General features: G+C 42.7%; 1 protein-coding gene across 1 annotated transcript in view; it reads left to right on the top strand.

Annotated features, from left to right (window-relative positions):
• The window catches only part of LOC127625245 (chromosome-associated kinesin KIF4-like), a 44,978-nt gene that overhangs the window by 8,900 nt on the left and 13,852 nt on the right, over window positions 1-22,226 (top strand). Inside the window, exons 5-19 of the mRNA XM_052100407.1 lie at window positions 1,316-1,405; window positions 11,609-11,775; window positions 12,077-12,171; window positions 12,363-12,482; window positions 13,308-13,483; window positions 13,576-13,637; window positions 17,227-17,359; window positions 17,556-17,614; window positions 17,702-17,807; window positions 18,252-18,362; window positions 19,669-19,854; window positions 19,976-20,079; window positions 21,480-21,624; window positions 21,822-21,932; window positions 22,015-22,098. Coding sequence (XP_051956367.1) covers window positions 1,316-1,405; window positions 11,609-11,775; window positions 12,077-12,171; window positions 12,363-12,482; window positions 13,308-13,483; window positions 13,576-13,637; window positions 17,227-17,359; window positions 17,556-17,614; window positions 17,702-17,807; window positions 18,252-18,362; window positions 19,669-19,854; window positions 19,976-20,079; window positions 21,480-21,624; window positions 21,822-21,932; window positions 22,015-22,098 — 1,749 coding nt within the window. The remainder of the gene's footprint in view (window positions 1-1,315; window positions 1,406-11,608; window positions 11,776-12,076; window positions 12,172-12,362; window positions 12,483-13,307; window positions 13,484-13,575; window positions 13,638-17,226; window positions 17,360-17,555; window positions 17,615-17,701; window positions 17,808-18,251; window positions 18,363-19,668; window positions 19,855-19,975; window positions 20,080-21,479; window positions 21,625-21,821; window positions 21,933-22,014; window positions 22,099-22,226) is intronic.

Raw genomic sequence — 22,226 nt, 5'->3', positions numbered from 1 at the left:
AAGAAGGAATTTTTCCCCCTGTTTTTAAAAATTGCTGGCATCCTGAATCTTCTACCTGAGGGTAATATCTCAAATTTATCAAACAGAGGATGTCTATTGTCTGATATAATTTGTCTTACTTTACTAAGGCATCTAGTTTTATAAATTTGTTCAAGACCTCTTAAAGGGATACCAATTAATTTACTCGCAGTAATCAAGACCTTTCTAAGCAAACTTTTTTGCTTCACTGTGACATTTCCAAACCAGCAGGTGATGCAAAATGTAAAAACACTTTCAATAAAAGAATCATAAAATACTCTTAGGATTGAAACATTTACATTAAATGTCAGCATCTTCCTAAGGAAGTATAGCCTTTGCTGTCCTTTTTTGTTCACAGCTTCAGTCCATTTATCCCACCTTAGTTTGTGATCAAAGACTACCCCAAGATATTTATACTCATTAACACTCTGTATTGGTACCCCTTTAATAGTGGTCACACTCACTGAAGACTCCTTCCTAAAATCAATACTCATCTCCTTTGTTTTTGAAATATTTAACTTAAGGTTTGACATGTCGCACCAAGTAATAAATTCATTTAAAACAGGCCCATGACTGTCCTCATCCCTCTGGAGGAGACTAACTAATGCAGTATCATCTGCAAATTTGATTAAATATCTCCTTGGATGGGTACTTATGCAGGTATTTCTGTACAATATAAACAGTAGTGGTGAGAGGACACAGCCTTGTGGGGATCCAACATTAGTAATTTGTTTCTCCGATAGTGATCCACCCATTCTCACTCGCTGAACTCTGTTCCTTAGAAAATCCCTCAACCACAGAATAAGTCCTCCATCCAGGTTAAACTCTATGGCTAATCTTTCAACCAGCACAGTAGGCAGTATGGTATTAAACGCAGATGAAAAGTCAGCAAATAGGATTTTCACGTGATTTTTGGGAACTTCAAGATGCGAGTAAACAATATGCAACAATGTTAATATTGCATCGTCCACTCCCTTGTTTGACTGATATGCACATTGCAACGGTTCAAATAAATGTTGCGTTTTTAACACCACATACCTTTTAACAAGCCTTAATAATCATATTGTACGGTTTATGGCTACAAATCGGACCAATCACAGCTGCTGTTGTATGCGTTGACATGACATGTTTTTATTTATTTTATTTATTTCCTTACACCTTAGTTATCGGTATTGGCAAAATCCAATATCGGTCTGTCTCTACTTGATTTATACCATCTTGCCCCCCTTTATATATTCAATTTATGAAGTCCATGCTCTTTACAGATCAAGGGTGTTGTTTCTCTATTTGATCTTAGATTTATAATGAAGAGATTTTGGATCTACTGTGTACATCAAAAGACAAACCTGTCATCAGCATAAGAGAGGATCCAAAGGAAGGCATCAAGGTGAGAGCTATGTCTCTGCACAACTACATGTCAGCATGAAATCAAATCTCTGGAGATTTTGTGCATGATTAATCAGTTCACGTTATCCCATAATGTTTTTTCGTTATTGATCATCAAAATTTAACGACTTGCTCCACCTGTAAAATAACGTTCCTTTTCAGCTGACATCATGTTACCTGGGCTGCTTAATGATCACACATTTAAAACCATTGTTTAGGCTACTGTAATACTGTGATTCATTTCTCTTTCTGTTGTTATATATTCAGTTTTACTTAATTACAGAAGTGAAATGGTTTGGAAATGCTATTTCATACTATCTTAGATAACCATGTGGCCAGAACCATATTTTACTGTGTTTTATACACTACCAGCAGCACGGTTTCAAAATGAGGAAAGCCGTGTACTTTGACCAACCATATAGAACAATGTAAAATGCATTGCTTAAATCGTTTAATAAATTAAATGCATTTATTTTTGAAAAAACACGATGACAGACCACTAGACCACTGCTGATGCTGGCAGCGCATGTACGGTGCTGTCACGTGGCACCTGTTACTTTTGGGAGTGCTGTTCAGAATAGGCCAATCACAATCAGTTGCTGGAGGATTTTGAAAGTATATATTTTATAGATACTGCTGTTGTGGATTTCTCAAGTATAAATTCTTGCAACTATCAGTTTTAATTAAAAATTACTTAAATAAATTAAATTTATTTAAAACGTTCTGAGATTTGAATGCAGGTCAATGGAGGATTCAGTTTTGTTTAGCTGTCTAGCGCTTCCTTGTGTAAAGACAGCTTTGTGTCTGTATTTCTGACAACATTAGGGTCCATATCAAAATATATTGACAACATGTCCCTTGACTTTATTAGTCATGAAAAAGCTTTCAAATAGCAAAAATATATAAATAAAAGGTATCATTCTATAACCTAACAATTAATGATATGAAATGGCTTTACTCTGTTTTGAATATTTTTTAGAAAATATATTTTTAATCAATTGCCTGAAAAAAAAAAAATCCTTGTCCCCGTCATCAGATTCACCACTTCTATGAAATTTAATGTGATGCATTTATTTTTTAATTATTTTGAATACAAGCATTAGTACGGAAGAGGATTAGGGCCAAGCCCTAATCGAGATATCGAGAATAAAGTCATTATAATGCGAGATTAAACTTAACGAGTTTTTCCTCGAGAATACAAGTCGACTTGTGTTCTCGATATTTAATGAGTTTATTCTCAAGATTGTATTTTGACTTTTTTCTCGAAATTTAACGAGTTTAATCTCGCATTATAATGACTTTAATCTCGAGATGGCTTTATTTTTTTTTATTATTGCTTGTCCCTAATCCTCTTCCGTACATTAGTGTTAGTGTATAATTAGTTATTCCTGAATTTATTTTTGTAGACTTTTTTCCTTTATTAATTTCTCTTTTTATTTGTATTCTTTAAAAAAAAATATATCTTTTTTAAAGTTATTATTATTATTTATGCATTCACTTATTTTTACATTTATTTATTCCCACCTGTATTTATTTCCATATTTATATATTCCCACATTTATTTATTTTTGTATTTATTCTTAGATTTTTGTCTCTTGTATGATAATTATGTGGGCGGGTCCTGCTTACTATTGGTTTATTGTAGATTGAAGCGTGTGCTCGATTACTCTTGACTTGTTTTGATGTGACATAGTCATATCGGGTCATAAGGTCATAGTCATATCGCGTGTAAACTATAGTTCCCTATCGAGAGGTCTCTCCTATTGCATAAGTAGCTTACGCTATGGGAAAACTCCGTTTCTTGAGAAATATTGAAGTCTTTATGTAAAACGCATTGCAGATGCACAGCAGACAGTAATGAGCGAGGCAGCTCGGTCATTGGCTGTGCTGCGGCAACTGCTCGAACCAATGACGGGGCGACTCTGAACGCGCGACCAATGGGGGCGCGCCTCGCGTTCGCGCGCTCAGAGCCCGCCGAAATTAGCATAGCCAGGCTATATAATGGGCACCCCGTCATACGAGTTCCTTTAGATTTAATCTCCTTCAGCGAACACCTTCTCTTCGCTGGATCCTCCGGATTGTTGGAGTCTTTCGCAGTCGAAAAGCCTACAGCAGGACTGCTTAGAGGACGCCGGCGCCTTCAGCCGCCTTCGAAACCTTCTGCTACGCCATCCGGCGCACATCGCATATCCTTTACTGCAAGCGCTCGCCCCGCGACGCTTTTTAAAGTAAAAGAGCAATTTTTCAAGGCGTTGTTTCAAATGCCTTCAGCCTGCGCTTCGTGCAGAGGCCCTCTTCCTGACGGAGATCGGCACGTCATTTGCACTCGCTGCCTGAGACCGGACCACGCAGAAGCTGCACTCATTCAGGGCGGATGCCCCGAATGCGACTCCCTGGGCCTCGCCGAGCTGCGCGCTCGCTTTGCCGCAAACGAGCCTGCTTCCACCGTGCCGCCACCTGTCTGTTCGAGCCGCGCAAGAAAAAGCGCCGTTCACAGAGGCTGCCTGAGCACGTAGACTTCGGTGACGTCACGCCGGCCCAGTCCCCGCGTGCGTCACCGCTACCAGAGATCTCCCCGCCGCCAGTCCATTTCACAAAAGCGGACCTGCACCCCTCCAGCAGAGCGGTGGGTCTCGTCTCGTTTGGCACGTCAGGGGACGACGATGAAAAGGATGACAGCTTTTCTATCAACGCTGCATCCGACGACTGGCCGGGCTCGTTCGACCCCGCGCCATCGACATCAGCGGACACGAGCGCGGGCACCAGCATGGACTCTGAGATCGTCCGTATCCTGTCCAAGGCCGTGGAAGACCTCGGGCCCGACTGGTCTTCTCCAGAAGAACCCGCCCGCAGCCGGCTGAACGAGTGGTTCCTGCAGGGGCGCCGGCAGGCCCCCCGACAGAGACCCTCTCCTTTCTTCCCCGAAGTCCACGACGAACTCACGAAGTCGTGGAAAGCCCCGCACTCTGCTCGCCTAAAGCCTTCTTTTTCTTCCTCGCTCTCCTCAGTGGACGGCGTGAGAGAAAGAGGCTACGAGGCAACTCCGCCCCTCGAGGAGGCCGTGGCCAACCATCTGTGCCCACCCTCCACCGCTGGATGGAAGGCCAAAGCTTCTCATCCCTCGAAGCCCTGCAGATCCACGTCAGCTCTCGCCGGTCGCGCATACGCCGCCGCCGGCCAAGCTGCATCAGCGCTTCACTCAACGGCGGTCTTACAAGTCTATCAGGCCAAACTTCTCCGCACCATGGACGAGTCTGGACCTGAACCTGAGGCTTTCAAGGACCTCCGCAGTGCCACGGACGTAGCCCTGCGAGCCACAAAGGCCACCGCCCAATCCATCGGCCGGGCCATGGCTAACTTGACTGTCCTTGAGCGCCATCTGTGGTTGACGTTAACGGAGATGAAGGACGCGGATAAGGCGCCATTCCTTGACGCGCCTATCACTCCGAGCGGCCTGTTCGGACCGGCGGTGAAAGAATTCGCTGAGCGCTTCACTGAGGCCCGGAAGGATTCGCAGGCTATGCATCACTTCCTGCCCAAGCGCTCCAGCTCGTCTCAGAAACCGCCTCAGCAGCAGCAGCGAGCCAGGGCGGCGCCTCCCGTCTCCCAGCCAAGGAGCAGACCTGAAAAGGACGCTCGACGCCGCTCGCGTTCCGCTGGCCGAAGAAAGCCGCATGAGCAATGAGGTCCTCGGCCCAAGATCACACTGAACCCGGAGCCTCGTAAGTCTTCCTAGCAATAGGAAGAAAAAGAGAGAGTACGCGTCTCGCAAAAGCCGGACTACTCTCTCTCAAACATGTAAAACATTACCCAGTCCCCTTACAGGCGGCTGGAAATGTCTATACAGCAGTCAATGGGCCAGTCAAAGAACTCGCTCACCTGCAATCAAACGCCGTTTTTACGGCGACACACAGAAATCACGAAAAGAGTCATTTTCTGCCTGTGTCACTAAGGGTTCACATGTCCACACTAAAGTGCGCATTCCCACATATCAATACTGTCCAAACAGTGCCAAATACCTCCCCAGTTCAGGCTGGACGTCCCAAAAATTTAGATCGTGTGCCTATTGTCATGTATGCACCACTACACACAAGCACTGTTCCCACATTTATATACACTTCCCCAGTAAAAACGGGAAATACTATAAATGTAGCGCGCGTGCCTGCTGTACTGCACGCACCCCTACACACAAACACTGTATGCATAGCCAAGACATCCCCGCCATGGCGGAAGACTTTATGGAAGTGGTGCGCGTGCCTACTACAGTATGTGCACCCCCACCCATAAGCGCTGCCCATACAGTTCCAAACAGCTCTCTATCTCATGCCGCAAGCATCACAGATGCAATGCGCGAGCCAAGAAACTCCCCGCTAAATGCGGGAAGCTTTATGAATGTGGCGCGCGTGCCTATTACGATGTATGCACCCCCACCACAAAACACTGTTCATACAGTTTCAAGCGTCTCTCCGACTCATGCCGCGAGCATCTCGGAGATAGCGCGCGTGCCTGTACTCTCACACGCACCCCTGCACTCGGCACTCAACACGGCGGCTCAGCGCGCACCTGCGCCTCTGAGAGCTGTAGACTCTGTGTTAGCACAAGGCAATTTGCCGGTGGGGCCCATACGTCACTGCGACACGCCCCCAGCCAGCATTCAGCCCATATCTGTGCGAGCAGAAGCCTGGGAAAAAATCCCCGACATGCCGAAATGGGTTTTGAACATAATAAAACACGGTTACTCACTTCAATTCGCTCGCAGACCGCCCCGCTTTTCAGCGGTGGTCGAGACGAAAGTGAGGAAAGATGTGTCACATGTTCTACGCACCGAGGTGCTCAAACTGATAGAGAAGGGCGCTATAGAAACTGTTCCTCCCTCTATGAGCGAGGCGGGTTTTTACAGCCGCTATTTTCTCGTTCGAAAAGGACGGTGGCCTCCGCCCCATCCTAGATCTCAGACATCTGAACAAAGCTTTAATGATTCAGCTCGTTCAGAATGTTAACAACCAAACATATCCTCGCGCAAGTTCAGCCCGAGGATTGGTTTCTATCAGTGGATTTGAAAGACGCTTACTTTCACATTCGATAGCACCTCATCACAGGCCTTTTCTGAGATTCGCCTTGAGGGACAGTCATACCAGTACACAGTACTACCATTCGGCCTATCATTGGCCCCCCGTACATTCACGAAATGTATGGACGCGGCACTTTCCCCCCTGAGACAGCGGGGAGTGCGAATACTGAATTACCTCGACGATTGGCTAATCATAGCACAATCAGAGGATCAGTTAACGACGCACAGATCTTGGATTATCAGCCATCTAGAATGCCTGGGTCTGAGAATCAATTTTGCAAAGAGCGTGCTATCCCCCAGCCAGAATATCTCTTTTCTGGGAATAGTGCTAGACTCAGTGCAGATGACAGCGTGCCTCTCATCAGAGCGCGCGCTCTCTATTCGACGCCTTGCAACATCATTCAGAACGGGCGCGCACGCCCCCGTCAAACGATTTCAAAGAATGCTCGGTCTCATGGCCTCGGCATCAGCTGTACTCCAGCTAGGATTGTTGCACATGCGTCCTCTCCAGCGCTGGCTCAAGAGCCGTGTCCCCACTCACGCGTGGCGCTCGGGCCACTTTTTGATCAGAGCGAATCACGGCTGTATAAAAGCCCTGACGCCCTGGAAAGCCATCAACTGGTATCAAACTGGCGTGAGTTTGGGCGTGAATGCACGGAGAAAAATGATCACGACAGATGCCTCCAAAATAGGATGGGGGGCCCTTTACGAGGGCAGGCCTGTCTCCGGCTTTTGGTCAAACCCGGAAAAGCGCCTACACACAAACTGTCTGGAAATGAAAGCGGTCGCCTTGGCTCTCAGAGCCCTGCTTCCGTACCTGAAAAACGAACACGTCCTGGTCCGAACGGACAACATGACGGTAGTTTCTTATATAAATCGCCAGGGTGGACTCAGGTCGAGCTCCCTGCACTCTATGGCCAGGGAGCTCGTCCTATGGTCACAGCACCACCTGCGCTCGCTAAGAGCAGCGCATGTGCCAGGCGCCCTGAACCAGGGGGCGGACATGCTGTCCAGAGACAAGGTTCTCCCAGGGGAATGGTCTCTCCACCCCCTGACGGTTCAGTGGTTATGGCAAACCCTTGGCGAGGCAGAGGTCGACCTCTTCGCCTCCAGGGAAAATGCGCACTGCCCCCTTTTCTTTTCAAAAAGCACGGACGCGCTCGCCCAGGTCTGGCCGAGCCGCCCCTTGTATGCTTTTCCCCCGATCGCGATGCTACCTCAGGTCATCAGTCGGATCAGGGAAGTGAAATGTGCAGTGCTCCTGGTAGCCCCACTCTGGAAAAACCAGACGTGGTTTCCAGAACTGATGCAGATGATGCAATCTGCCCCATGGCCGATTCCGTTGAGGCTAGACCTCCTCAGGCAGGCCAACGGGATGATTTTTCATCCCCGCCCCGATCTGTGGGCCCTCCATGCATGGCCCCTCAACGGGTTCCCGAGAACCTCCCCAGTGGAGTTTTGAGAACCATCACTGAGGCGCGAGCGCCCTCTACTAGGCGCTTATATGCCCAAAAGTGGAAAGTGTTCAGCGACTGGTGTGATACCAAGAGCTTGAACCCCAAATCGTGCGAGATACCAAGTGTACTTGCCTTTTTGCAAGAGCTGCTGGAGGCGGGCCGCACACCCTCCACGCTCAAAGTCTATGTGGCTGCCATAGCTGCGTCACACAATCCTGACAAAGGACATTCATTAGGGGAAAACGATCTAATCATTCGTTTCCTAAGAGGCGCTAGGAGGATGGACCCTCCTCGCCCCCCCTCGGTGCCGATCTGGGACCTGGCCACGGTCCTGGACGCACTCAAGGGTGCCCCGTTCGAACCTCTCCGAACCGTGCACCTTAAACAGCTCTCGCTCAAAACCACGCTCTTGCTGGCACTCGCTTCAGTCAAGAGAGTGGGCGACCTGCACGCGCTGTCATCAAGCGCTGCTTGCCTGGAATTTGGACCTAACGACTGCAGAGTTGTCCTTAGGCCAAAGCACGGGTATATTCCTAAAGTGCTCTCTACACCCTTCAGAGTACAGGTGATATCTCTGGCAGCGCTATCGTCCCCAGCAGACGAAAGCGACGCTAATTTACTCTGCCCGGTCAGGGCGCTCAGAGTATATTTGGAACGTTCTGCCCTGTTCAGACAGACGGAACAACTATTCGTATGCTTTGGCGGCCGCACTAAAGGTCTTGCAGTTTCAAAGCAAAGAATATCGCGCTGGATAGTGGATGCTATAGCGCTGGCTTATGAAGCCAAGGGCCTTCAATGCCCCTTAGGCGTCAGAGCTCACTCTACGAGGAGCATGGCCTCCTCGTGGGCGTGGTCGAGTGGGATACCCATTGAAGATATTTGTGCGGCGGCAGGCTGGGCCTCGCCTTCGACATTTATCAGGTTTTATAACCTACAGGTCCCCTCATTACATTCCAACATTCTATCAGCCTGACTATAGAATGGAATAGTGTATGTATATGCTGGGCATTGTCTCCTCCCTTATAAGGTCCGTCTCTGACCGACTTAGAGGATTTTTATGCATACCAGTACATAGAAAACTCAGTACATAAGATATGTGCTTGTGTTTGTACAATGAGCGCCCCACCTTGGGGCAAAGGCGCTCTGTGTTATCCCAATATATAGCTCGCCATTGGCCGGCTCGTGGAATAATCACTTTGCTTTATGGCTCAGGCATCTGCCTCTGGCTTTATAGAGCGAAGTCAGCACGCACGGCGTTTTGCAGGGTGTTCCCATAGCGTAAGCTACTTACGCAATAGGAGAGACCTCTCGATAGGGAATGACTCGGTTACTAACGTAACCTCGGTTCCCTGAGAGGAGGGAACGAGTATTGCGTATGCTGCCGTGCTTGTGCTTGGTCAGTTCGCTTCAGTCGATTGAACCTAAAGGAACTCGTATGACTGGGTGCCCATTATATAGCCTGGCTATGCTAATTTCGGCGGGCTCTGAGCGCGCGAACGCGAGGCGCGCCCCCATTGGTCGCGCGTTCAGAGTCGCCCCGTCATTGGTTCAAGCAGTTGCCGCAGCACAGCCAATGACCGAGCTGCCTCGCTCATTACTGTCTGCTGTGCAGCTGCAATGCGTTTTACATAAAGACTTCAATATTTCTCGAGAAACTGAGTTTTCCCATAGCGTAAGCTACTTACGCAATACTCGTTCCCTCCTCTCAGGGAACCGAGGTTACGTTAGTAACCGAGTCGCTATTTGTGGGGCTAAAAACACAAGTGCTTAAGTCAATCCAAGATGTATTGGTTATACAACAATCTCAAAATAAATAGGGAGCTGTTTCTTCAACAAAACCACAAAATGAGCAAGTTTCATAAATTATATGATTTAACCTTGTCCTTTTTTTTTTTTCCTGTGTATATAACTTCATATTTTGATGTCTGCAAATCCATAATATTGTTTTCTGTTGTTATGATTGTTCATTGTAAAAGATACAACCATGCTTCATTTCCCTGATTGTTTATGTATATACATCTGCAATAAAAAATCTATAGCGGACTCTTCACATATATCTAGAGAGTTGCGCGACATGCGAATGAAGTCGATAACCACACATCAAATGACTGTTTCATTTAGAGTAGAGGTGCTTATTGATGTTTTAGGAGAGCTGTAGGCTAGTGTGAATGTCGAAGCACATCCTGGATTGTTAAACTCTCTGCTAAACGTTTCCCTGCATATTTAAAATCTGTGCAAGTCAGAGGGTGCTAAGGTGGGACGTCCATCTGCTTTCGATAAGTACTATTGAGCTCTCATCCAATGATGCACTGGAGCTCCGCAAGGACCGCCTCCCTCATTTCCATGTTGCACACAGAAAAGTAAAAATAAATACATGTATAAATAAGTAAATATATATGGGAATATATAAATATGGAAATAAATATATGTGGGAATAAATAAATGTAAAAAATAAATGAACACCTAAAAAAAACAAAAAAACAATGCAAAATAAATAAAAATAAATATAGAAAATAATAAAGGAATACATTCATACAATAATAAATTCAGGAATACATTTAAATAAAAACGAATTATATTTGTTTTATCAAGATATTTATTCCTTTATTTATTTTTTATTATTACATTATTTATTATTTTTGCAGGTTTGGGCCTCCATATAGTGCAAGGTCGAACAGTGTGCAAAAAAGCAAATAAAAAATTATTATTAATAATTTGAATAATTTAAAAAGAATGTTTGTCCCTTAATTTCATGGCATTGGTGTTATCAATGTTAAAACATATATATATATATATATATATATATATATATATATATATATATATATATAATAATATATTTTTTTTTTTTCAGAGGCTGCGATTTTTCCCATCATGTTAAAAAAATTTTATTTCACATTTTAAGTAATATTTTCTCACAAATATTGGTGTTGTACCCCATTGAACCCTCAAAATTTGGTGTTGTAACCATTTAACCCTCATTAGTGTTAATTTAGTGTTAACTTGCTTCGTTTGTGAAACTAAATTAAATAATAAAAGAAAGAACAACAGCCAAGTTGTCCTTTTAATGAACAAAAAATAATGTCAAAATGTTTACCCTCTGTGTTTATAGGCAAGAACTGAACTGAACTGGAAATTTCTATATTTTGTAAGTTGGAAAGTCCAATGTTTTGAGAGTGACCCATTTGCAGTTTGGGTCAGTTCCTCACATAAATCTGTTGTGTGACTTTAGAAAACATGGAACACAGAACGTGAGTCATATAGACTACTGTATATGGACACAGTTATTCACTTTTTTTGGAAAGCAAATTGTGTTTGCTTGGGAACACACTGTCAATAACACATCAATTGCATCATGAATGAACCAAGAATTGTTACTGAGAATATGTAGTTAAAGATGCACATTGAGATATGTTGTACTTGTAATAAGTGGTGATTTATACAAATAAATTACCTGAGTGAATAAAATATTTTTTATTTAAAATGAACAATTAAACAATTAGCTTTAATGACATCTCAAGCATAGGCAAATACAAATAAAAATGTGCTTGAAAACTCCTTGAATGTCCTTTGAATTTGTACGAACCCTGTATTCAGACGAATAAATAATAACCTTGAAATAATAAAAGGTGTGTGTCCTGTCTCCCCACTGTCATCTGTTTTCTGTCTGGGGTAGATTGTGGGCCTGATAGAAAAGGAGGTGTTCACAGCTCATGAGATGGTGGGTTGTCTTGAGTTGGGGAATTCTGCACGCACAGTGGGATCGACAGCAATGAACGCAGCCTCATCCCGCTCACATGCCATCTTTACCATATCCCTGGAGCAGCGGCGGAAAGGAGACAAGTATGCAGAAAGTTTTTACACTTTACAGGTGGATAAAAGGCACAAAACTGTTTGGAATATTAGACGGGTTTCATGGAAAACCTGGAATTATCAGGACATTTTTAAATTGGCTACCCTGTATTGAAATTGGCATTTCTAGTCATTTTGTTTAATTGATTTTCAACAGACTCCAAATGGCAACATTTTGTTATTGTTGTTATTTGTTTAAAGAGTCTTTAAAAATAAAAAACACTACATAACTCTACATCTTTTTTTAATAATCTTACCATCCTGTATTTCTCCCATTTTTCTGTTTTTGAAGGAGTGATGTCATGGTCTCCAAACTGCATTTGGTGGATCTTGCAGGGTCTGAAAGACAGAAGAAAACTAAGGCCGAAGGAGATCGACTCAAAGAGGGTGAGTAAAATGCAAAGGTTTTTATTTTAATAAGATCTTTTGGTGTAGAAGGGGTACGGTTCTATATTTTAGCATTTGATTCATGTGCGCTAAATCGGCATTGAAGGGATGGGCACATACAATAGAACATGGTTACCATGATTTGTCAATGAGTTGCTGCTTGCTGAAGTTTGGTAATGTTTGTATGATAGGAATCAGCATTAACCGTGGGCTACTGTCTCTGGGGAATGTGATTAGCGCGCTCGGTGATGAGAGCAAGAAGGGAACCTTTGTGCCATACAGAGACTCCAAACTGACACGCCTCTTACAGGGTAAGAGTAATACCAACCAACCTCAAACCAACTTTGTTATTGTGTATCCAAAATGTTAAACTGTAACTCATTCTAGTGTTCAAGCTACATCCAAACTTGGCACAGACCTTCAGCCTGTTCTGGCTGTGGTTGTCTTGTCTTTTCTAAACTGAAGGTTTTCCCAAAGACTTCAACTGAAAACTTCTGACTGTATCAACTTTCAAGTTTTCTTTAGCCTGTTCTGACATAGGATGTTTTTTATCTGTCTATATGACTTTCGGACTGTCTCACTTTCTGCCTTTCTGCCTGACTTTCTGTCTGTTTCTCAATTTCTGTCTGCCTGTCTCCCTTTGTCTGCCTGTCTCACTTTCTGTTTGTCTTTTTGACTTTCTGCCTTTCTCAGTTTCTGTCTATTTAACTTTCTTTCTGTCTCACTTTTTTCTGTCTATGTCTGAATTTCTGTCTGACCAACTTTCTGTCTCTCACTGTCTGTCACACTTTCTGTCTGTCTTTTGTTTGCCTGCCTGTTTCATTTTCTCTGCCTTTCTCACTATATGAGTATCTGTCTCTCACTTTCAATATGACTTTCTATCCATATATCTAGCAACACCCCAGTAACCAGCAAACAGCACCCATGCAACACCTTAGCAACTGTTCGAAACACTCAAGTAATGGTCTAAACTGCTCCAAAAAACCTAGAAACTGCCTTTCGACGCTCTAGCAACCATTGGACTATTGAGAAACTTTCCTCTTCTAGTTGAACTTATTTACTTTTACAAACTATTGGTTCCATACTCTTTTCAATGCTACTTGGTCACAAAAGGTCTCTCAAATCTTTTCCTTCAGATTCTCTCGGTGGAAACAGTCACACTTTAATGATTGCGTGTGTCAGCCCAGCAGACTCTAACATTGAGGAGACCATCAACACACTGCGTTATGCTGACCGTGCTCGTAAAATCAAGAATAAGCCCATTCTCAATGTTGACCCACGTGCAGCAGAAATGAAACGGCTGAACCAGCAGGTACTCAGTCTAGTTGACGGCTCAAATGACTACTTACTAAAAAGTGCTTCCCATGACCTTTCTGTCGTGCATCTTTTTGTTTCCCAACACAGGTTCAAGAGCTTCAGGTGATGCTTCTACATGCCCGTGGAGGTGTTGCTCCTGTGCTGACTGGGTACAAGATTTACATTTCATTTTTATTTAACATGTCTTTTATAGGAATATTTCACTTGAAAGTGAAAATTCGGTAATTTACTAATCCTAGAGTTGTTCCAAACATATATGATTTTCATCTGTGGAATATAGCTGTGTTTTGAAAAAGTATTTGCCCTTATCCTGATTTCTTCTGTTTTTGTGTATATCATACTAATTTAAGAAATTCTAACAAAATCTAACATAAAAGGCAATCTGATTAAACACAAAATACGGTTGTTAAATGAGAATATTATTTATTGAAGCAAAAAAAACTATCCAATACCAACTGGGCCTGTGTGAAAAAGTATTTGCCCCTTAGTTACTAAATCCCCAAATCTATGAAACCGCATTCGTAATGGGGTTCAGCTGGACTAGACACATCCAGGTCTGATTACTGCAAGCCCTGTTCAATTAAATCAACACCTAAATAGACATTTTTCAGCAGCATGAAGTTGGCTAAAAGGTCTCATCCAGTAGCACACAATGCCAAGGTTGAAAGAAATTCCAGAGATGAGGAAAATGATTGAAATACATCAGTCTGGGAAGGGCTACAAAGCTGTCTCAAAGGCTCTGGGTCTCCAAAGAACCAAAGTGAGAGCCATTATTTCCAAATGGAGAAAATAAGCACAATAGAGAACCTTGCCAGAAGTAGGCATACTTCCAAAATTCCTCCAAGAGCACAGTGACGACTTATCCAGGAAGTCACAAAAAAGCCAAGGACAACATCCAAGGAACTGCAGGCCTCTCTCGCAGCCGGTGCAGGAAGTGGAGATGCTGCTGGGCCCTCTTGGAGATTGATGGGGTTTTGGTGGTCCAGGTGAGGTCCTAAGTGATGTGCACCCCCAGGAATTTAATGCTGCTGACTCTCTCCGCGGTTGAGCCGCCACTGGTCAGTTGGAGCTTGTCAACGGAGGTTCTCCTGGAGTCCATCACAACCTGCTTTGTCTTCTCCATGTTGAGGGACAGGTTGTTAGCACCACAACATTAAGCCACTTCCTCTCTGTAGTGTGTTTCATCATTGTTACTGATGAGGTCTACCACAGTTGTGTCATTTGCAGACTTGATGTGGTTGGACCTGGACTTGGCAGCACAGTCATGTGTCAGCAGTGTGAAGAGCAGCGGACTGAGCACACAGCCTTGGGCGGCACCTGTGCTCAGTGTGGTAGTGCTGGAGGTTTTGCTGCTGACCTGGACTGACTGAGATCTTTCAGTTAGAAAGTCCAGGATCCAGTTACAGAGTGAGGTGTTGAGGCCCAGCAGATTCAGTTTATTGATGAGCTGTTGTAGGATTATTGTGTTGAATGCATCATCTATAAACATTTTGGGAGTGTTAGGGTGGCTGGTCTTGATGTGATGCATGATTAACCTAATTATCATGATTGGGGTCAGTGACTGCCTGGCTCATCGATGTGTTGAAGATTTCTGTGAGGACATCTGTCAACTGTTCAGCACAGTCTCTCAGTACACGGCCAGGTATGTTGTCTGGTTGGCATGTGTGGTGATGTCTTAGTGACTGTCACATCATCAATGCATTTCCTGATGTAAGCAGTGTCTGATTCAGTGTATTCTTGCAGGTCTGTGTGATTGTCGTAGGTGGCTGCCTCCTTGAACATGTTTGAGTCCTAAAGTGAAGAGGTGGCATCCTCTGGCCATACTGTGATCTGTTTTTGAATGGGTTTAGCAAGTTTGAGAAGTGATCTGTATGCTGGAATTAGCATTAGACTGATGTGATCTGAGTACCCGTGGTGGTTGCGGGGGACCACCTTGTATGCATTTTTCACAGTTCTGTAAACCATGTTCACATGTGAAGTTCACATGGGGGGATACACACAGCCACAGTGTTGTTACACCGTTCTTTGTTAATACAGTCAGGTCCATAAATATTGGGACATCGACAGAATTCTAATCTTTTTGTCTCTATACACCACCACAATGGATTTGAAATGAAACGAACAAGATGTACTTTAACTGCAGACTTTCAGCTTTAATTTGAGGGTATTTACATCTAAATCAGGTGAACGGTGTAGGAATTACAACAGTTTGTATATGTGCCTCCCACTTTTTAAGGGACCAAAAGTAATGGGACAATTGGCTGCTCAGCTGTTCCATGGCCAGGTGTGTGTTATTCCCTCATTATCCCATTTACAAGGATTAGATAAAAGGTCCAGAGTTCATTTCAAGTGTGCTATTTGCATTTGGAATCTGTTGCTGTCAACTCTCAATATGAGATCCAAAGAGCTGTCACTATCAGTGAAGCAAGCCATCATTAGGCTGAAAAATCAAAACAAACCCATCAGAGAGATAGCAAAAATATTAGGTGTGGCCAAATCAACTGTTTGGAACATTCTTAAAAGAAAGAACGCATCGGTGAGCTCAGCAACACCAAAAGACCCGGAAGACCACGGAAAACAACTGTGGTGGATGACCGAAGAATTCTTTCCCTGGTGGAGAATGTATGTGTGTCAAAGTCAACAATCAAGAGAAGACTTCACCAGAGTGAATACAGAGGGTTCACCACAAGATGTAAACAATTGTTGAGCCTCAAAAACAGGAAGGCCAGATTAGAGTTTGCCAAACAACATCTAAAAAAGCCTTCACAGTTCTGGAACAACATCCTATGGACAGATGAGACAAAGATCAACTTGTACCAGAGTGATGGGAAGAGAAGAGTATGGAGAAGGAAAGGAACTGCTCATGATCCAAAGCATACCACCTCATCAGTGAAGCATGGTGGTGGTAGTGTCATGGCATGGGCATGTATGGCTGCCAATGGAACTGGTTCTCTTGTATTTATTGATGATGTGACTGCTGACAAAAGCAGCAGGATGAATTCTGAAGTGTTTCGGGCAATATTATCTGCTCATATTCAGCCAAATGCTTCAGAACTCATTGGACGGCGCTTCACAGTACAGATGGACAATGACCCGAAGCATACTGCGAAAGCAACCAAAGAGTTTTTTAAGGGAAAGAAGTGGAATGTTGTGCAATGGCCAAATCAATCACCTGACCTGAATCTGATTGAGCATGCATTTCACTTGCTGAAGACAAAAATGAAGGGAAAATGTCCCAAGAACAAGCTGGAACTGAAGACCGTTGCAGTAGAGGCCTGGCAGAGCATCACCAGGGATGAAACCCAGCGTCTGGTGATGTCTATGCCTTCCAGACTTCAGGCTGTAATTGACTGCAAAGGATTTGCAACTAACTATTAAAAAGTGAAAGTTTGATTTATGATCGTTAATCTGTCCCATTACTTTTGGTCCCTTAAAAAGTGGGAGGCACATATACAAACTGTTGTAATTCCTACACCGTTCACCTGATTTTGATGTAAATACCCTCAAATTAAAGCTGAAAGTCTGCAGGTAAAGCACATCTTGTTCGTTTCATTTCAAATCCATTGTGTTGGTGTATAGAGCCAAAAAGATTAGAATTCTGTTGATGTCCCAATATTTATGGACCTGACTGTATACACACACAAGCCACCTCTACAAGTCTTACCAGAAAATAAATACTTTTACAAGCACTTTCCACCAGGTGAAAATCATAAGTCCTTCAATGATTTTTGTTTGTAGGTCAGAGCCAGCAGAGAACGTGTCAAAGATCCTGGAGCAGAACCGCAGTCTGCAGGATGAAAACCGTAAGTTGGGTCGAGAGCTGAGTGAGGTTGTGGGACAGACGGCACTCATGTTTGAGAGGATCATCATGGTAAGACTTGCTTTTATTTGCTTCTTTTTGAGGAAATTTCATGGCTGGTTTAAAAAAAAACAGACAATCCCATATACCCCCCAATATAGGAAATTTGTACCTGGTGTATAATGTTAATTTGTTATATAGACACTTTTGTCTTCACTGTAACATTTGAATATTTAAGTACCGGTACTTATATGGTCATTCCTTTCAGACAGAGCAGGTAAATGAAAAACTGCAGAGCAAATTGGAGGAGTTGAGGCAGCATGCAGCGTAAGTTTTCGGTTCTTTGTGATTAGTGGGCCAATCAGATTGAAGAATAATTCAGAAGTCTAACTGAAAGACACCTCTCTGATGCAGGTGTAAGGTAGACCTGCAGAAGATGGTGGAGACCCTAGAGGACCAGGAGCTAAAGGAGAACATGGAAGTGATCCGGAACCTGCAACAACTCATCCTGGAACTGCAGGTAAAGGTCCTGAATGAGATTACAAAACAGACTTCACAGCATACAACTTTTGGGATCCTAGTTTAATGGCACAAAAACTCTTCTCTTGTAAAGCGGAAGTATGGAACTTTTTCTGCATTGAAATACGATCATCTATCCAACCTTAATTTGCAGGAAGAACTGTTGCCATTTGTAGGTTAAGTTTCTCAGTGTAAGCACTGTATCTCTGTGGCGCTATTGAAATCCTCTTTGTTTTGATCAACCAGTCTATACAAACACAATATCATTGGCTCGACTAATGGCGTGAGTTGGGGGCGGGACTACCACTTTGTTTGATCAACGGCAGACAGGGGGCGTATTCAGAAAGCTGTTTTGTGATGCTAGTGGCACAGAAATGACATACTTCAACTTTAAGAGAGATTCACTTGAAATTGTACAATTAAACCACATTACTCTGATCAACAGAGTGAGACTGTCGGGATTGTGGCCACCATTGATGCCATGACATCAGGCAATGGTTCAGCTCTGGAGCTACAGGCGGAAGGTGCTGGCAGTTCTGCATCAGGCTCACCTGTGGTACGTTTTGGTCTAAAATGCCTTTTCACTGTCTCAAGGCCCTGGCACACTCACAACTTAGTGCTTCTTCGCAAAGAGCCATAAAGAAAAACTGCTGACAACGACATACTGTTTGCAAACATTCAGGCACTGGCCAATGTTGTTTGTTTTGTGAGTTTGTTGTTTGCTACTAAACCTCAGAATGACATTATTGTTTTTTTCAGGCAGATGGAAGAATTCATTTAAATTCATTATTAATATTCACTGTACTTTTTTATTACTGTTTTTATACTTTGTTATCATTAATCAAAATAATTGCTTAAATATGGGGTACAAATTTATAGATATCATTTAAATATGAAGGTTTTGCATGTGCAGAAGTAAATTACCCATGTACACTTAAATTACAAATGCCCTTTTGTGATAAATGTTTATGTAAATTGTAATTTTCCAATCTGTTGAAATATTGGAAATGTCCACACCTGCAGATGTTTGAATCTCCACGTAGACCTTGTGCGAATTCTCCATTGGAAATGAATGTTGAATGCAGTGAAAAAGGCAGATTAAAGCAATGGTTTGAAAAGTATACCACCCTAATCTAATTAGAATTCATAACATTTATGCATTATAATGTGTGTATATACTGTGCATGGTATACAAATGTTCTATATTCATGGAGTATCTCAATGGCATTGCCAGAGGTTGCACTACAAAAAATATTGATTCGTCACGACGGACTGAGTTGTAAAATGTTTTTCTTATGACAGACATCATTTGAAATCTTTTAAAAAATTGGTAAATGACTAAGAATGTTTGTTTAACGCAAACCTTTGGGCATTACCACTACATTTGACACAATGTTGCGCAAACAACAGAGCATGCTGAGCAATGTTATATCCCACAGTGCAATGTGGCTGACATTACCTTTCTTTTACAGTGTGATTAACCTTTTTTTTTATTATTTAATAAGACTATCAAAATTTTGAAGTTATTTTACATTAATTGGAGCCAGAAATGCAAAATAACCTTATTTATTTCCAAGATAACTGATAACTAGATACCGCCTGCTGAATCAAACAAACAATGTTTGAGGTCATGTGATAAAGTGGTCTATTACTGTTTGAAATATTTATCTTTGCATGATGTGTAAGTAAATTAAATAAGTAAATAATGGGCAGTATTTGAGTGCAAATACTGCCAGAATAGTTTAAATCTTTATTTCAGAATTTTTTTTCACATAATTTATGTATTTCTAATATGCCTGACTGATGTTGTCAGGGAGGGTTTGATGATCCTAGCTATTTTTCGTTTGACCCCTCACATTCAGGGCAGCGGTGCTGATCCACAGGCCAAAGACTCTCCTGAAGCGTACACTGCTAAGCATGCACTGCGACAGGCTCAGATGTCTAAAGAACTCATTGAACTCAATCAAGTCCTGGCATTGAAGGAGGCTTTTGTCAAGAAGATATGTCAGAATGATAGTCATTTGGAGCCCATGCAAACGGAAAGTCAGGTAAGCCTGGAAATCACATGTTTAAAGTCATTACAAATAAATGTAGCTTATTCTTTGCCTGTCTTTTGGAAAGTGGCTTTTGGATTTTGGTATTATGATGATGTCTGTTTCATGTCTACAGGAGAACATTGCGAGTCTGCAGGCAGCAGTCGGCTCTCTACAGAAAGAGAAAGATCATCTCGTTCATGCACTGCATTCTGCTAAGAAGGACACCAATCAGGCCAAGTAACTCTCTTTATAGCTGTACCCATTTTCTTTCTATTTTAAAGGGATGGTTCACCCCAAAATGTAATTCTCTCATCATTTATTCACCCTCATGCCATCCCAGATAGACAGCCGTGGCCAAAAGTATAGGTAGTGACATACATTTTGTGTTTTGCAAAGTTTGCTGCTTCAGTATTTGTCGATAATTTTTTCACATGTTTCTATTGTATACTGGAAATCAATGATAAGCATTTCATATGTTTTAAAGGCGTTTATTGGCAAAAACATTCAATATATGCAAAGAGTCAATATATACAGTGTTGACCCTTGTTCTTCATAACCTCTGCAATTCGCTCTGGCATGCTGGATATCAGCTTCTGGGCCAAATCCTGACTGATGGCGATCCATTCTTGCCTTATTAGTGCTTGGAGTTGATCACAATTTCTTGGCTTCTGCTTGTCCACTCGCCATTTGAGGATTGACCACAGGTTCTCTATGGGATTAAGATGCGGGGAGTTGCCTGGCCACAGATCCAAAATTTCAATGTAAAAAGACACAAAATGTATGTCACTGTCAATACTTTTGGTCATGGCTGTATATGACGTTCTTCTGCAAAACACAAGAAGAATATTAGAAGAATATTTCAGCTCTGTAGGACCATACAATGCAAGTGAATGGTGACCAGAACTTTGAAGCTCAAGAAAGCACAAAGGCAGCATAAAAGTCATCCAAAAGACTCTGTTGCTTAAATAATCTTCATACTTGCACAAATGGGAAATATTCCGCCTAAGGTTATACGTACTTTTTGCAATCTGGCAACCATGGACATGAGTGCCCTCTTTCTAGCTCTCGTTTTCCACTTTGAACAAGCTAAGCGATCTCTAGTGCACTATTCTGCTCAAGGAAAAGTGTTATATGGCCACTCTGTTTATTCTTGAGGCTGCTTGTGACATTTGGTGCTACTGAGTTTGCAAGTAAACCTTTTCAGTGATTAAATTAAATATAAAAGTAGATCTCTGTCATTGACACGCGAGCAGAAGCAAGCAAGAGACGAATATATTATATTTAGAAATGTTGATGTGCTTAATGGAATGTTAAACCATTGACGAGACCCACATCATGACCCTTTTAGCATGTAAATGGGTAATGTCACAGTTAAACTTCAGAAAATTGAGTACACAACTAGTTCTGGGCTTAAAAGATACAAAAACCAAATCAAAGCAGAACATTGCATCTCAAAAGGAATACAGTGTGACCCCCTATGCACCACTTAAGGCCCAATGTGGCCCCTTTACCAAAATAGTTGCCCAGCCCTGCTTTAAACTGTCAGCACCATTGCTACAACATACCAAAATGTTGACCCTGCCAATGAGGAGGTTATCATTTCTATTTCCCACTTACTCTCTTGTATTGTGCTCTAGAGTGAGTGAACAGCGCAGGAAGAGGCTTCAGGAGCTGGAAGGACAGATGTCAGAGTTAAAGAAGAAGCTGCAAGATCAGTCCAAGCTGCTGAAGCTCAAAGAGTCGTCTGTGCGCAACGTGTCCAAACTCAACCTGGAAATTCAGGTGTGCGTGCTTTTTTTTTTTTTCAACAGGGCTGCAACTAACAATTCATTTGATTGTCAGATAATTGGATTATTCCTTGGATCGATCAAGTAACCATTAGTGGTTGCTAAGCCTAGCATCACTATTCTTATACTTTAAAGGGTTTAAACAATTTTCTTTTGTAAATAAAACGGGTGGAAAAATTGGTGGTTGTTCAGGCGATGAAGTCCCAGCGGGTTCAGCTCATGCGACAGATGAAGGAGGACTCTGAGAAGTTTCGTCTGTGGAAGCAGAAAAAAGATAAGGAAGTCCTGCAGCTCAAAGAGAAGGTAAGCTGGCTTTGATATAATGTCCTGAAGTTGTTTACATTTTTAACAAATAAAATGACTTCACATTTTCTGGTGGTTTCAGGATCGTAAACGGCAGTATGAGATGCTAAAGCTGGAGAGAGACTTTCAAAAACAGGCCAGCGTACTCCGCCGCAAAACAGAGGAGGTGAGCGGTTTCCCCCAGCGCTGTACTAATTTACACTTGCTGTTATGTTGAAATGTTTAACAACAGGGGATTTCAGTTAAAATACTATTTATTGTGCGTCCCTATATAATGTGCTTTATTTTTGACAA

Source organism: Xyrauchen texanus, chromosome 31, assembly GCF_025860055.1.
Source record: "Xyrauchen texanus isolate HMW12.3.18 chromosome 31, RBS_HiC_50CHRs, whole genome shotgun sequence".
Taxonomy (NCBI): domain Eukaryota; kingdom Metazoa; phylum Chordata; class Actinopteri; order Cypriniformes; family Catostomidae; genus Xyrauchen; species Xyrauchen texanus.
Note: the sequence above shows the minus strand (reverse complement) of the source record. Positions and strands in the feature narration are given on the sequence as shown.